This window comes from Cavia porcellus, unplaced genomic scaffold (assembly GCF_034190915.1).
Source record: "Cavia porcellus strain 051 isolate PalLab524CR breed Dunkin Hartley unplaced genomic scaffold, mCavPor4.1 scaffold_14, whole genome shotgun sequence".
NCBI lineage: Eukaryota > Metazoa > Chordata > Mammalia > Rodentia > Caviidae > Cavia > Cavia porcellus.
This window is the reverse complement of record NW_026947497.1, coordinates 65,172,265-65,185,841: the sequence shown is the minus strand read 5'-3', so window position 1 is coordinate 65,185,841 and position 13,577 is coordinate 65,172,265. Positions and strand designations below refer to the sequence as shown.

The 13,577-nt window shown below is 48.7% G+C and overlaps 1 protein-coding gene across 3 annotated transcripts in view; it reads left to right on the top strand.

Moving 5' to 3' along the window:
- Positions 1 to 13,577, top strand: part of Lamp3 (lysosomal associated membrane protein 3) — a 30,847-nt gene that overhangs the window by 3,893 nt on the left and 13,377 nt on the right. For 2 of the 3 annotated variants that reach the window (XM_013140748.2, XM_013140747.2), the window contains exons 2-4: positions 354 to 1,069; positions 1,655 to 1,783; positions 11,627 to 11,684. In XM_013140748.2, coding sequence (XP_012996202.1) covers positions 354 to 1,069; positions 1,655 to 1,783; positions 11,627 to 11,684 — 903 coding nt within the window. The remainder of the gene's footprint in view (positions 1 to 353; positions 1,070 to 1,654; positions 1,784 to 11,626; positions 11,685 to 13,577) is intronic. The other variant, XM_013140749.2, reaches the window with a different exon arrangement.

The following is a 13,577-nucleotide window of genomic DNA, read 5'->3' as shown; positions in this document are numbered from 1 at the left end:
ACCAGGGAGCCAGTTACTCAGGTTTATCCCACATGAATTATGAACATAAATTTTCAGGGCCAGGCATTTAACTCTGTGGCTCAAATGCTTGCCTGGTAAGCACAAGGTCATGAATTGAATCCCCAGGATAAAAACATTTTTAAAGTTTGCTTTAAGGCCAGAGACTATATAAATAATACCATGGGCACAGTCTTGTTCAGTGTGGAAGCTTTGATGAGCTCTGTTTCATTGTCATAGCCTTGTGCCTTTACCCCAAATCTAAAGATACGCGTGGTATTTTAGCTGAAACAGGAATGAGGAAGGTGACGGATAAGCAGAGGGTTGGTGTCACCACTGCGTTTCTTCATTTGCAGTTATCTTGTGTGCCGGTCATCAAGTGAGAGTCACAGGGTCTGTGGGATCCACAGCCGGGCCTGGCCCACAGCCAGCTCAGCAGGTGTCCAATGGACTTCCTTCCGCCACATCCAGGGGAGATCACAGTACCTCTCAAACAGCAGGGGAGACCCCGGGGAGCCCACCACACCCGACCACAGCTCCGGCCACTGCGTCACAGAGAAGCCCTCTGTCTTCCAGCCCAGTCGTCTACACCCTGGCCACTTCCAACAACTCGCACACAGTCTCTGCACTGAGTGATGCTACCATGGGGCCCAGCTGGACACGCCACTCACAGTCACCCACGTCGCCACCAAACACTACCCCTGAAACCAGCACACCCCCTCTCTGTCTCACAACTGGGAAAAATGCCCACCACAGTGGCCAGACCACGGTCTCTGAAACCCTGCCCACAGCAGATGGCAAAAGCACAATTGCTCAGAAATCTCCTCCAGCCAACCACACCTCGGGAGGGACCACAGCCACCCACAACGCCACCCCCGTGGCCTCGCCTACAATGTCCACACCCACGCACAGCATCACCCCGACCGCAGCCCCTGCCACCACCGTCCCTGGAGCCACCCTGGCACCTCAGCCATCCTCTGCCAAGACCGGAACTTACCAAGTTCTAAACGGAAGTAGGATCTGCATAAAAGCAGAGATGGGGATACAGCTGATTATTCAAGAAACAAAGTCGGTAAGTCGGGGCCAGGGGACCCTTACACTATGCTGGAAAAAAAAAACCTGAGTGGAGTTCACCTTGCCAGGGACGGGCATTGGGCCGTATCTTGTCCTTCGGTGTAATAAAAGGCTGGGTCAGTCTCCTCCCAGGGGACCTCCACGGAGGGTAAAGACGGGCGGGCGTGCAGCACCACGCTGGGCACTGGTGTAGGACTATAGGCACTAGATTGGACCTCCAGCATCACACACGCACACCAACGCTGGGAGGGCCGAGCAGGCCCCTCCTGACCCTAGTCCTGTGCCTCAGCGTTTTTCCTGAGCCATAAGAATCCAAACCCGATGGGCTCTGTGCTTCCGGCCCGCTGTGATATGAATATGAAAATCCAGATTCACGAGAAGAGTGGGGAGGAAAGTAGGGCGCTCCCGTCACGGGAAACTAAAGTCCAGCTGTTAAGAAATGAGAGGAGAGGGCGGCACCGACCCTGGACTTTGCAGTCTTCAGGGGTCACCCCTCAGCCGGCCGTGTGCTAGCCTGGGCTTCCCGCCCTCCCACGGCCCTCCTCTGCCTTTCCTCCAGTTGATCTGCATTGTTTTGGTTTAGGTTTTTTCACCTCGGAGATATTTCAACATCGACCCCAACGCAACCAAAGCCTCTGGCAGTTGTGGCTTCCGAAAATCTAACCTTCTCTTGAATTTCCCTAGTGGATCCGTGAATTTCACGTTTACCAAGGTGAGGTGGACGCTCCTTCCCACTGACCCGCAGGGGCGTGCCTTCCCTCCCTTCCTCTGACCCTCAGGGGCGTGGCTCTCCTTGCCCCACGCCCCCACCTCGAGGCCGGGAAGCAACAGCCTCAGAGCCTTTTGAGATCTTTGCTGATAAGAGTGAGGATTTTGAGAGCGGGAGGAGGAAGTGTCAACATCCTCTGTTTGCCTTCTTCCCCCTTCATCCTCCACCGTCTCCCAGAAAAAGGCTTGTGTGCCTCTCAGGGGAGGTGTGGTTTTGGGGGCCCCCACTACCAGTGCCCTTTGCAAACCGCCAGAAGGAAGTTGTACAGTTGAGTAGATCCCTAGAAATTCCCAGCGGACGCCCATAAACAAGATCACTATAAAACCAAAATCAAAAGTCAGAATGGGTTCTTTCCAACCACAGAAGGGTAGCGTCAGGGACTCCCCGGGCTCCGGGTTTTCCAGGCCACATCTGGGAAGTGGTACAGAGTACTGGCCGGTGGGAGTCAGCTGCAAAGCTAGCTGTGTCATTCATGCCCTTTTGGAACTCAGGCAGGAACCTGAATCTAAGCTTAACTGTGTTATTTGAAAAGCAGGGAAGAGGAATTTAACGACCACCTCTGTGAAAAGCGAGTCCCATATCCATCAGCTACTGTAACTGCAGTGGCTAACACAGGCACAGAAGAACCTGGTCACCCCACTCTGAGAGGACCCTAGCAGTGGGGACCAGCGGTCAGCTCCCGGGTCGCTTACAGCCCATTTCCAATCTGTAGAATGAAAATCATCAGACCCACCTAGTAGGAGCCCCAAGGAAATATAAACTCTAGCAGCCTTGGGCACATAGCAATTGTCAAAGGACAAAGCTACAAGATCTGGCTTGGCTTGGAAGTGTGATTCTACAAGTAGCCACCGCCTCAGTCTATAACATACACTGAGGGTTTGGCTGGGCTGGAGCCAGGTAGTTGGATAGGGATAGCGGGAAAAGGGGAGGCAGGCAAAAAACCAGGACAGAGAGAGTTCCGTCATTTCCAAGCGACTTTCCTTGTAAAGCTTAAGGCCCTGGGGATTTCCTCCTCGTGCTGGGTTACCTGGCTGGTGTGGGGATTTGGCTGGTTTCTCTCCTGGTTCTGAGAAGATAAGAGAAACAGCCTGGGTGGGCTTGGCGGCCTGGAACCTCAGAGTGTGGACATTAATTCCACATTGGTTTAGTCTGTTAGCTCCATCCAACCTAGTAGCGTCCTATAAATCTTACTGAACACTCTCATTTTGTGCAATCAAGCGTGGTGGGTTTTGTTATTTTTGTTATTATTAATTTGCTTTCCAGACCTTTTCCTCCTGGTGCATGCTTTGCTCTGTACGGTAGAGGTGTGTGTGAGGGTCTGGGCTTCTATTTTGGTTCCGAATGGAGCAGGCATAATTCTTCAGCACAGAGCTACTCAGAGTGGAATAAGTGTTCTGTCTACCTGGACAGCTGAAATTACTAATTTCAAACGATCTTGGCAAGGTGACAGAAGTGGTACACAAAAGCACTGATGTTTTAGCTCGGGACTAGATCTTCCCCGGACCCCTGCCCACCCAGGCACTACCCAGGGGAAAACATCAGAAACCCCAGGCTTTGTGGCCCCCAAGGCCGCTGACCGCAGGATGCCGGCGGGACTTCTCGAAGGAGGCAGGAGTGTCCTGGGCTGCCTTGTTGCCCTGTCTCCTCTAACCCTGCCTTTGGATGTCTTGAGCCTGGGCTCTGACCAAGCTGCACCCAAATGTTGAATCCCTGACCTGCCTCTGAAGATACTTTGTGCCCCTTTTCTTCTCCTCCTTCCCCTCAGCAGCAGGGCAGCAGATGGGGTCCAGAGGCAGCGGCCTCCCCAGCCGGCCCTGACATCCTCCCCATGCCACCCACCTCGCCGAAGCACCCTCCAGCCTTGGCCTCGGTGTCAACACGGCTGCTCCCCCCAGGGTCTGCCATCCACTCCACCTCCAGCCCAAACCCTCCCCACTCCACCCTACCACAGAAGAAACCAAGAGGCTCCTAGAAGATAACAACTACCACCAGCCTCAGTCATCCAGGGGAGTTTTCCCATTTTAGAGAATTTGTCTAAGCCCAACAGGAGCCATAAATTTAAGAATTATAAGAGCTAAGCACACAGTTCAAATGAGGCAAGAACAGTAACACATGTTCTGCCTGGAAACAGCTAGTCTTAATTTTTTCCAATTTAAAACAAATTAAATTTTGATGTCCAAAACTCATCCTCATCAAAAATTGAAGGTCAGAAAGAGTTTTTTCTTCTTTTCTATCGAGGGGAGTATGGAAAAGGAGTCAGCGTCAGCACTGCGTGGTAAGCGGCCACTGACCACATCTTGTACTAAGGAGATAGAGACACAGAGCCAGTGTTTGGTGTCCATCCCTGGGGGTTGGCCCTGTCCTGTGTGTCCTTCCCTTCCTTCAGGAGAACAGTTCTGTAGTCCAGGCTGGCCTCAAACTCGTGGCAATCCTCCTGCCTCAGCCTCCAGAGTGCTGGGATTATAGGCGTGCACCACACCTGGCTAGCAACATATTTTTTTACAAATTGAAACACAATACAGCTATAGATCAGATGTAACCCATGGACCCCAACTCTGTGTCTAACAATGCATCGGATGAGACAGGAAAGCATTGTACATTTTTCCATATAATCAAGACGGGTTCCAGAATCCAGTGTGTCCTGCTTTTTGAATGTTGTTACTTTCTGAATGTCCTTTTCTTAACGGCAGCCATATTAACATTTGGGGACAGGCGATTCTTTGCTGGGGGGATTGTTGTGTAAGATGTCTAGCAAAACCCTGGCCTCTACCCATTGGAGGACAGTAACAATGCCCCCAAGCTGAAAACTCAGTTTCTCCCTGGAGGCAGAAATCTACAGTGCCAGGTGTCAAGCCATGTATAATAACCTCTGGTTTCTTCTTCATTAAAATACAACCAATGACAATCTGCCTCCTCACGGCTCACCTGACCTGGTTCAATCAACACTCAATTAACTGTGTCATGTGTTCTGTGATCATGGAGGGCTTTTGATGACCTCTGAGCCCCACTTCCTCTTCAGTGAGATGAGTGGTAGCCAGACATGATGGCACATGCCTGTACTTGCAGCACTCAGGAGGCTGAGGCAGGAGTACTGCCACCAGTTCATGGCCAGCCTGGGCTACACAGTGAGACCCCATTTTAAAAAAATGGATGGATAAGAAAAAAACCTGAGCTGTCCAGGATAGAGGATGGAGGCATGGTGAGGGAGAAAAGGATAATCACTTACAGCTGCGGGCCAAGCCAGCAAAGCCTACTTCCCATACCCAGGTCTGTGTCAAACCTTCACTCAGACCCTCACAGGGCCCCCAGTAGCACCTCATCCTGCCCCAGCTCCAGCCAATGCAGGAGCAATGTCCACTTCTCCTTACAGTCTGCGCTCCTCTCCCCAGGCTTCCCAGCTTCATATGCTCCCACCTTTATTATCTGAAGCCAGAGTCGGTTCAAGGAAAAAAAAAATGTAATATATATATTATATTACTCTTTTTGAGACTGAGTCTCACTATGCAGTTCACTTTGGCCTTGAGCTCACTTGTAGCCCAGGCTGGTCTCAAAATTGCAATGATCCTCCTGCCTCGGCCTCCCGAGAAAGGCGTGTGCCACCACACCTGAGGAAATAAAAATTCTTATGATTTCCTTCCCCAGATTTTCATTATAAAAATGTCCTTAGCTCTAGGTCCAGTGAACATTGCCCATCTGCTCCCCAGAGCTGGTTGTTTTCTGGCTAGCATCTGTACCTCGGTAAACTCTGTGTTTCCAAGATCCCTGGTCTAGAGCCAGGTGTGTTAAGGCACACCTGTAAGCCCAACACTCAGGAAGCTGAAGCAGGATGATCACCACGAGTTCAGAAACACATAGCAAGACTTTGTCTTGAAAAGACAGAGAGAGAGAAGGAGAGACGAAGGGAGGGAGGACTCCAGCCTCTAGAGGGATCCACTAAGCGGGGGCAATCAGGACTAGCTTGCTCCCTGCACTGCAGAAGGGTGACCCAAGTAACCCCCATGCTAAAGTGTGAAGCATGATGGGTCAAGTGGGTGCATTTCCTGTCTCATCCCCTCGGTTCTGCTTTCTAAAGAATTGAAAACCTGTCTCTGGTCGGGGTCTTACTTGGTTGTGGGGATGTGCTAAAAGTTGTCAGACCTTTCAAGCTCAAGACAAATGTACTTGCCACTCTGCCTCTCCCCACTACTTCCTTCCTGGGTTGTTTGTTTGGAAAACACTCACTTGTAGCTTCACTAAGAGTTTACACTGGGCACGTCTCGTCTACCCTCTATTAGACACCGTGAGCAATCTGTAGAGGGCCTGGCGTGCCCGGGAGAGTCATATTGGTGACACAGCTGCAGGGAAGCTGGGTCCAGTGGCAGCCAGGAGCCAGCCACTCGCTGCTCTTTGATTCTTTGTGGCCATGGGGAAGTCTGGGAATTTGCTGCAAAGCAGATAAAGTGTTACAGTCAAGCCAGAAGGTAGCGGGAGTAAGGATGCCTTTTTATTTGCACAAACATCACTCCTGGGGCCGAGGAAACCAGGGAAATCATGGCACTTGACATTTTTACTCAGAAGTTACTTTGGAGTTGCCAAATGTCTTCTTCTTGTCCTTTGTAGAAAGTTGATATTTTCTTGGGAACTTTAATTACAAAGGGAACTTAGGAAAGAATTTTCTTCCTCTGAGACAGGGTCTCACTATGTATTTCAGGCTGGCCTAGAACTCACAGTGATCTTCCTGCCTCAGCCTCCCGAACGATGGGATTACAAATGTGTGCCACCACACCCAGCCACGGGAAGGAAATTTAAGTAAATTCTTAACTGGAACCAGGTCCCACCCAGAGCAGGAGGCTCTTTACTAGAGTGTCTCCTTTCCTGATGTCACTGGCTGTGGCTGTGCCAGTCAGGAATGCTTGTGTCTTGTTCTGCAGCTAGACAACCAGGCGGCCAAGGGTCAGGGCTGTGCATGACTTGTGACCTTCCAATGTCATTGCACTTTGAGGGTTCACTTCAGGACTGAGACCTAACAAACAATGCTGGAGATGTCATGTGCTGAAGCCACTCTTTACTCCACTGGCCACACGTGCTGCTCCTGACCCTGTATGTCCCTCCGGCCTGCTGATGTCCCATACTTGATTAATGACACTGTTTTATCCGAGGATCTCGAGCCTCCTTTGAAATCCTGGTGTCTGAGACGGGTCCTGGTCAACTCCCCTGAGAGCAGAGAGAGCTGACTGTTTTTTTCCCATTCAGCGATGGCCCTTTCCACCACGGACTCAGGACACCAGGACAGCAGGCAGCATCAGAACCAGGCAGTGCAGTGACCATATCCAACCCCCAAGTGTCTCCTGGGAGCCTCTGAGGGAGGTCCAGGTGCTCTCGGCAGAGGAGCAGGGCTCCAGGGAACCGAAAGTGATGTTCAGGAGTTAACCGGTTGGTGTCGCCTTGGAGCCACCTTAGTAATGCTCTGCGGGGCAGCATCTACCCATGAGCTTTTTCTGTGCCCCACTGTGTCCTGAGTTTGTAGAACAAATGAATGGGTGATGAAATTGATCTCAATGGCACAGAACGCTCCAGGTCGAGTTGCACAGAGTGGATAGGTTGCTCTAAAGAATTGGCCTCTTCCGTCTCCTTTCGTTGTGTCCAGAGCAACATTTTCTTGATTTAGTCACAGTGACGCTGAGGGGGACAGGTCCAAACTGATGATGGAAACAGGAATCTGCACCCTGAGAGCCTGTGACCCCCACCTCATGAAACCCCACAGTGCTGTTTTACAGACATCCCTGGGAGGAGCTAGAGATCTTGGTCAGTGCCTTTGGAGGGCCTGAATGACAAACGCAGACCCCCACGCTTGCTAGACAGAGACAGATGTGGTCATGGCCCTGAGTGTGTCCAGCAGGATGTTCCCTAAGGAGGCAGGATCCCCTCCCGAGGTATCCAGAGAGCTCTCCTCAGGTAACAAAAGGGAGAATGTGTCTTGGTTACTTTTCTCGTAGCTGTAACAAAATACCCAACACCTGGGAGTTAAGGGAGGAAAGGTTTATTTAGCTCATGGTTTGTAGAGTTTTCAGTTCATAGTCTACTGGCTCTAATCAGGGCAGCACATGGCAGAGGACGCACAATTCGTGGTTGTGGAAGACGGAAAAAGCAAGCAAAAGAGCAAAGGGACGAGCCTCTTTCTGTCCTTTATATTATACACAGGCTACCTGACCAAGGGCAGTGTAGCTCTCTCACACTGACCTCTAACCAGAACTCTGCCAAACCAATCAGTGGACTGATTCACTAATCACACACCCTTCATCCCAGCATCACACACTCTCGGTCCAGCCACCTCTGAAAAGCCTGCTCCTGTGGCTACAGACACTTTAGGGGGACATCCAGACACTGGCCATAGCAGAAGCACATTCTCGGCCCCCACTGGTTGAGTGAGGAGATGAGGCGTCACAACCAGTGCCCCCAGATGGGCGCACTGCAGGCACTGAATGCAGCATCGGAGTCCTCAGTCCTGGAAGGATTTCACTCTGTCTTTAAGGCTCTGGTAGGGGAGCCAAGTCTGGTGGGGCACACTTGTAATCCCAGCATTCGGGCAGGAGGATCACACGTTCGAGCCCAGCCTGGACAATTTAGAGAGCTCCTGTCCCAAAATTTAAAAAGTAGGGGCTGGGGATTTAGCTCAGCGGCATAAGCACCTGCCTTGCAAGTAGGCAGTTGTGAGTTCGATCCCCCGTACTGATAAAAACAAAACAAAAACAAAATTTAAAAAGTAAAAATAAAAAGGGCTGGGGCATTGCTCAGTAAAAAAGCCCAGTTTTCAATCCTTTGCACCGCAATCAATCAGTCTATGAGGCTGGCAGGTAGATCCATTTGTCACTTTCCAACCCAGTCCATAAATGAGAAAAGTCCATAAATGAGAAAAGTGCCTGGAAATAACACCACCTTCCTCACAGGAGAAAGCAAAACACCGCCAACATTAGGATGTGCAGTGCACATTTTCCCCAAGGTTTGGATTAAATCTGACGCCTACTGAAGGTCCCCAACAGCCCCCAGTCCCTCTCTGTTTTCCCCACTTGAGTCTCCCAGAAGAGAGGTTCTCGTCCATCACTTGAGCCTGGTGCCATTCACTTACCCTGTCTCCCAGTGTGTGGCAGATCTGAGCTCTCAGACATACACAAAAATTGTCATGGGGCTCAGTGGGAATGGTTTGCTAAAAAGGAGCAGCTTGACAGCCATTAGCTCTGCTAAAGACACGGGTTAAAGTGGGAGCCAAGACTGAGCTGCGCTCTCACACAGGAGCCTACGTCAATCTCCGTGTCAACCTGTGTGGTAAACTCTATGATTATCCTCCTTCTCCAGTGAGGCAGTAAAGTTAAATTTAGGAAACATTTACAAAGATTTATGATAACGTTTGTGTGGGAGGGAATAAAGAGGGGTTTTGTTGTTGTTGCTGTTTTGTTTCCGGTACCGAAGATCAAATTCACCACCTTGCAGTTACCAGGCAGGCCCTTGAGCCGCTGAGCTAAATCCCCAGCCCAAAAGAGACATTTTTATATTAGCATTAAAAACTACTTAGTGACATTTATTCTCCCAAATAAGAGATTTACCAGTCTTTTTATAACATTGATTATTCAGCAACCTTGGATTTTTTTGATGGTGTAGAGGCACCTTCAATGTGCCTTGGCCTGCAAACCAAATCGAGCCCTCGGTATATTTTTAAATGATTAAAAGAAAGAATATTTCTACATGGCAAATAAAATACATTCAAATTTTAGGGTCCAGAAATGAAACTTTCTGGAAATAGCCACGCTTATTTACTGATGTGCCGTGGGGGCTGGATTTGCCTTATAGTGAAAACGGTGAGCACTCATGGCAAGGAGACACAAAGCCTAAAGTCTTTACCCTCTAGGTTTTTAGAGGAAGCCAGTGCTCCTGCAGAATAAACCACAGAGGTCAAGCTTGGAGGCTCAGGCCTGTAATCCCAGTACTCTCGGAGGCCGAGACAGGAGAAGCACGTTCAAGCCTAACCTGGGCAATTTAGCAACTTAGTGAGATCTTGTCTCACAAGTAAAGTAAAATAAATTTAATTCAAAAGGCCTGGAATGTAGCTCAGTGCCAAGACCCTGGGTTCAATCCCCAATACCAAACAAAACAAAACAAAAGCTTTAGGACTATTCCTATTCAAATTATGCCAGATTTAAATTCCAAGCCTAAACATATGCTTTGCTGCAATTTAGGAAAAAGGTTTTTATCATCTCAGGATCATCGTATGACAAGACAGCTCTGCAGAATCAGATGGGCACAACCGTCTAAATAAGAGTCATTTGATATCAGCAGGATCAACTACACACCCCTTGGGATCCTAAGAAAACCAAATATCCCCTTGTTTATGAGAATTCGCTCTGCAAATTATTCTCCTTTATTCATGAAGACAGCCCTGGGGGAACAGGAGCCATCTGTCCCCTGCTGCTGGCACACCTGTTGTCTTGAGTTAGCCTTGAACATCACCATTCTCAGGGAACAAGCCCGTCCTTTCACCGGAGTGGGGTAGGTGAATCGATGAACTGTAGGATTTAGGACTCAGTGTCTTGGGAGTGTGACCTTACTGAAACAGGTTGTATAGCAAACTGTTTCCAAGTCGCAGACTAACAAACTGTAAAGTGGTCAAGATTATCGTTGAATTTCTTTGCTGACTCAGTTTGAAATTTCTAAAAGTAATTTGATTTCAGATTCTGATTTTTTATTACTCTGCTATTTTTTGTACCTCTTCCTTGGGAGAGCCCTGTAAATCATTAAATTTAAAAGACAGAGATAGTGCATGCCTGTAATCCCAACACTCAGGAAGCTGAGGCAGGAGGATCACTGTGAGTTCAATGCGCCATTCTCCCAGGAAACATACAGAGAGTTTGCATACATTTTTGCCCAGAAGGTCTGTGAACTCCATGGAATCTACTCAGCACATCTGTGAGGACCAGTGGTCTTGGGTAGCAAGCCCAGCGCTTAGATGTCAATTACTAGGACAAGCTGGGTGTGTCCCTCCAGCCCTACCCCTCCCAGCTCTATGCGCATTTGAACAGGAGACTGAAAGGACCCAGTTGTAGTGGTGGAATCTGAGTCTCAGACTCCAGCAACAAGTAAGCAATAAAGAAATTTGGGGCCAGGGATAAGTTATTCTTTATTTTTTGTTATGGAATATGCTCATTTCTTTCAGAGTTTTGAAACACAGTCATGGCCCAGAATCCATAATCCCTCCAAGCTTTCATGCTGAGGATTTAATGGTTGGAATCCTGTGATAGGTGTTATATAAAACATCCCCTCAAAGCCTTCCTGAGTTGAAGAGCTGATGGGTTTTTGGAAAATGACTGGATCCTGAGGACTCTGATTTTATCATGGGTTCATGTAAAATATGAGGTCCCATTTGATAGTTTTATCCAGGTGACAGACACAGAGAGTACGGCCTAACTGAAAGGATGGGTCATGGGAGCAGGACCCTGGGACTGTCTGGTCCCCAGCCCTTCCTGTCTGGATCGCTCTCTCTCCTCTCCCTGGCTGCCATGAGGTGAGCAGCTTTCTCTACCTCACACTTCCACCATGAAGTTTCTGCCTCACTACAGACCCAAAAACGAGGGACCAGCCCACCATGGATGGGAACCTCTGTAACCCTGAGCGGAAGTAACCCTTCCCTGCTCTCCATTGATTTCATCAGGTATCACCTTGCAGCAACAACAAGCTGACTGATGCAAAACCCGACTGAACAAATCTGTAAGCCCGGATCAAAAACATAAAAATGGTTAACCAACTGCTCTTTTGCAGGAAGAGAATTCATATTACATCAGTGAAATAGGAGCCAATCTGACTGTCTCGAATCCAGGTTAGTACTGTGAGGATGGCCTATGGATGGATGATGACACTGTCTTTCCCGTTGGCTTATTTGGGCACCACTGAGTCTGCCACTTTTGATGTTGCTTTTAAGAGACAAAAGGAAAAAGATGCCCACAATAAAACTTGGAGGAGTTACTCCTGGGCGCTTCGGGTGACCTGTCTGCTGGAGAACATTATCAACAACACTAGGTGTTAAGACTTTTTAACAGATTTGCTGTGGACAGTGCAGTTTATCCCGTGCTTGAAGCCACGCATTCCTTCTCCAGAAGCAAAATTAGATGGCACTGGGGTCCATCAGCGAGTCCCTGGCCTGGTGGAGCCTCTATTCTAGAAGAGTACTGGCTCATGTTGCCCTGTTCGGTGGTGGGGCACATGGGGAGCAAACTGAGCAGGGTGGAGGGGAGCACAGAGCCAGACCTCTGAGGACTTCGGGTTAACCTAAAGTGTGAACGGCTGCCGCAGGAAGGTTCAGTGTAGGGAGCGGGGGATGAGATTTACCTTTGCCCAGGTTCACTTCCGGTGCTGTATGGGAGATAGCCACACTGAGACGAGATGGAAGAAATCCTACCATGTGCATTTCAGGAGAGATGGTGCAAGTCCATCTCCCCATCTGGGGGGCCTCGATGTTCCCCCCAAAATTGAGTCTTAGATAACAGAGCTTTATGAACCTTCCCATGGCTGCTGGCCTAGAGGTTGTCATGTTTGTTCTCTCCTTTGCAAAGTGCTACCTTTTGAGTGGCTTAAACATTGGTTTATTAATTAAGTATCTTGCCAGGCATGGTGGCAAACACCTGTAACCTCATCACTCAGGAGGCTGAAGCAGGAAGATCACCCCAAGTTCAAGGCCATCCTGGGCTACATCATGAGATCAAGGCCAACCTAAATTACATAGTGAGACTCTGTTTAAAAGAAAAAAGAAAAAAATTAAGTATCATACACTAAAGAAATTTGCCAAGAAATGAAAAAAAACATGGAGTAACATCTACTTAAATATCTAATTAACATATTCACTGTATTATATTGATATTGTTCAAAGGAATTTTGTCTACATTTTTTCCTTTTTTTTTTTTTTGGTCTTTTTGAGACAGGGTCTGACTCAGTTCAGGCTGGCCTTGAGCTCCCTTTGTAGCTGGTCTCAAACTGGGCTCAAACTCGATCCTCCTGCTTCAGCCTCCGGAATGCTGGCATTACAGGCATGCACCACCACGCATGGCTTATCTATGATTTATTGACGGCTCATTTTTGTGTATATTAACTTACAGAGTAATCCATATGGTCAGGATATAAATACTGTGAGAGCCAACACGCTTAGCAAATGTTATCTCTAGGCACAGAGCAGGTTTTAACAGAGCAGTGATCTCCCAAAAGCCAAGTGAAGGGAAAGGAAAATCAGACCAGAAATGAAAGACCCGGGGAGGAAGAAAAACAACTCCAGATTTCAGTGACTAAAGTGTAGCAGGCACGGTAATGTTTGTGATGACGGTGGTGGGATCAGCAGCCACCAACAGTTGTAACTACAATAGTGACAGTTGTAACACTCGGAGGGATCATGGTGGGGACACAGCAGTACACACAGAGAATTCAGCACATTACCCACTCATTAATTTATGCTGTGACTATTTCTCTGAGTAGGCACCAAGGGGATAAGGCAAGGGGTTTTCTTCTCATTCAAGAAGCCAAATTAAACTAGGCATGGTGGCGCACACCTGTAATCCCAGCCTTTGGGAGGCTGAGAGTGATCCTGAGGAGGATCGCAGTGAGTTCAAGACCAGCCTGGGCTACAAAGAGAGCTCAAGGCCAGCCTGAACTGCATAGTGAAACACTGTCTCAAAAAGACAAAAAGAAGAAGCCAAATTATAGTCAGAAGAGTGCTTGGCAAGTG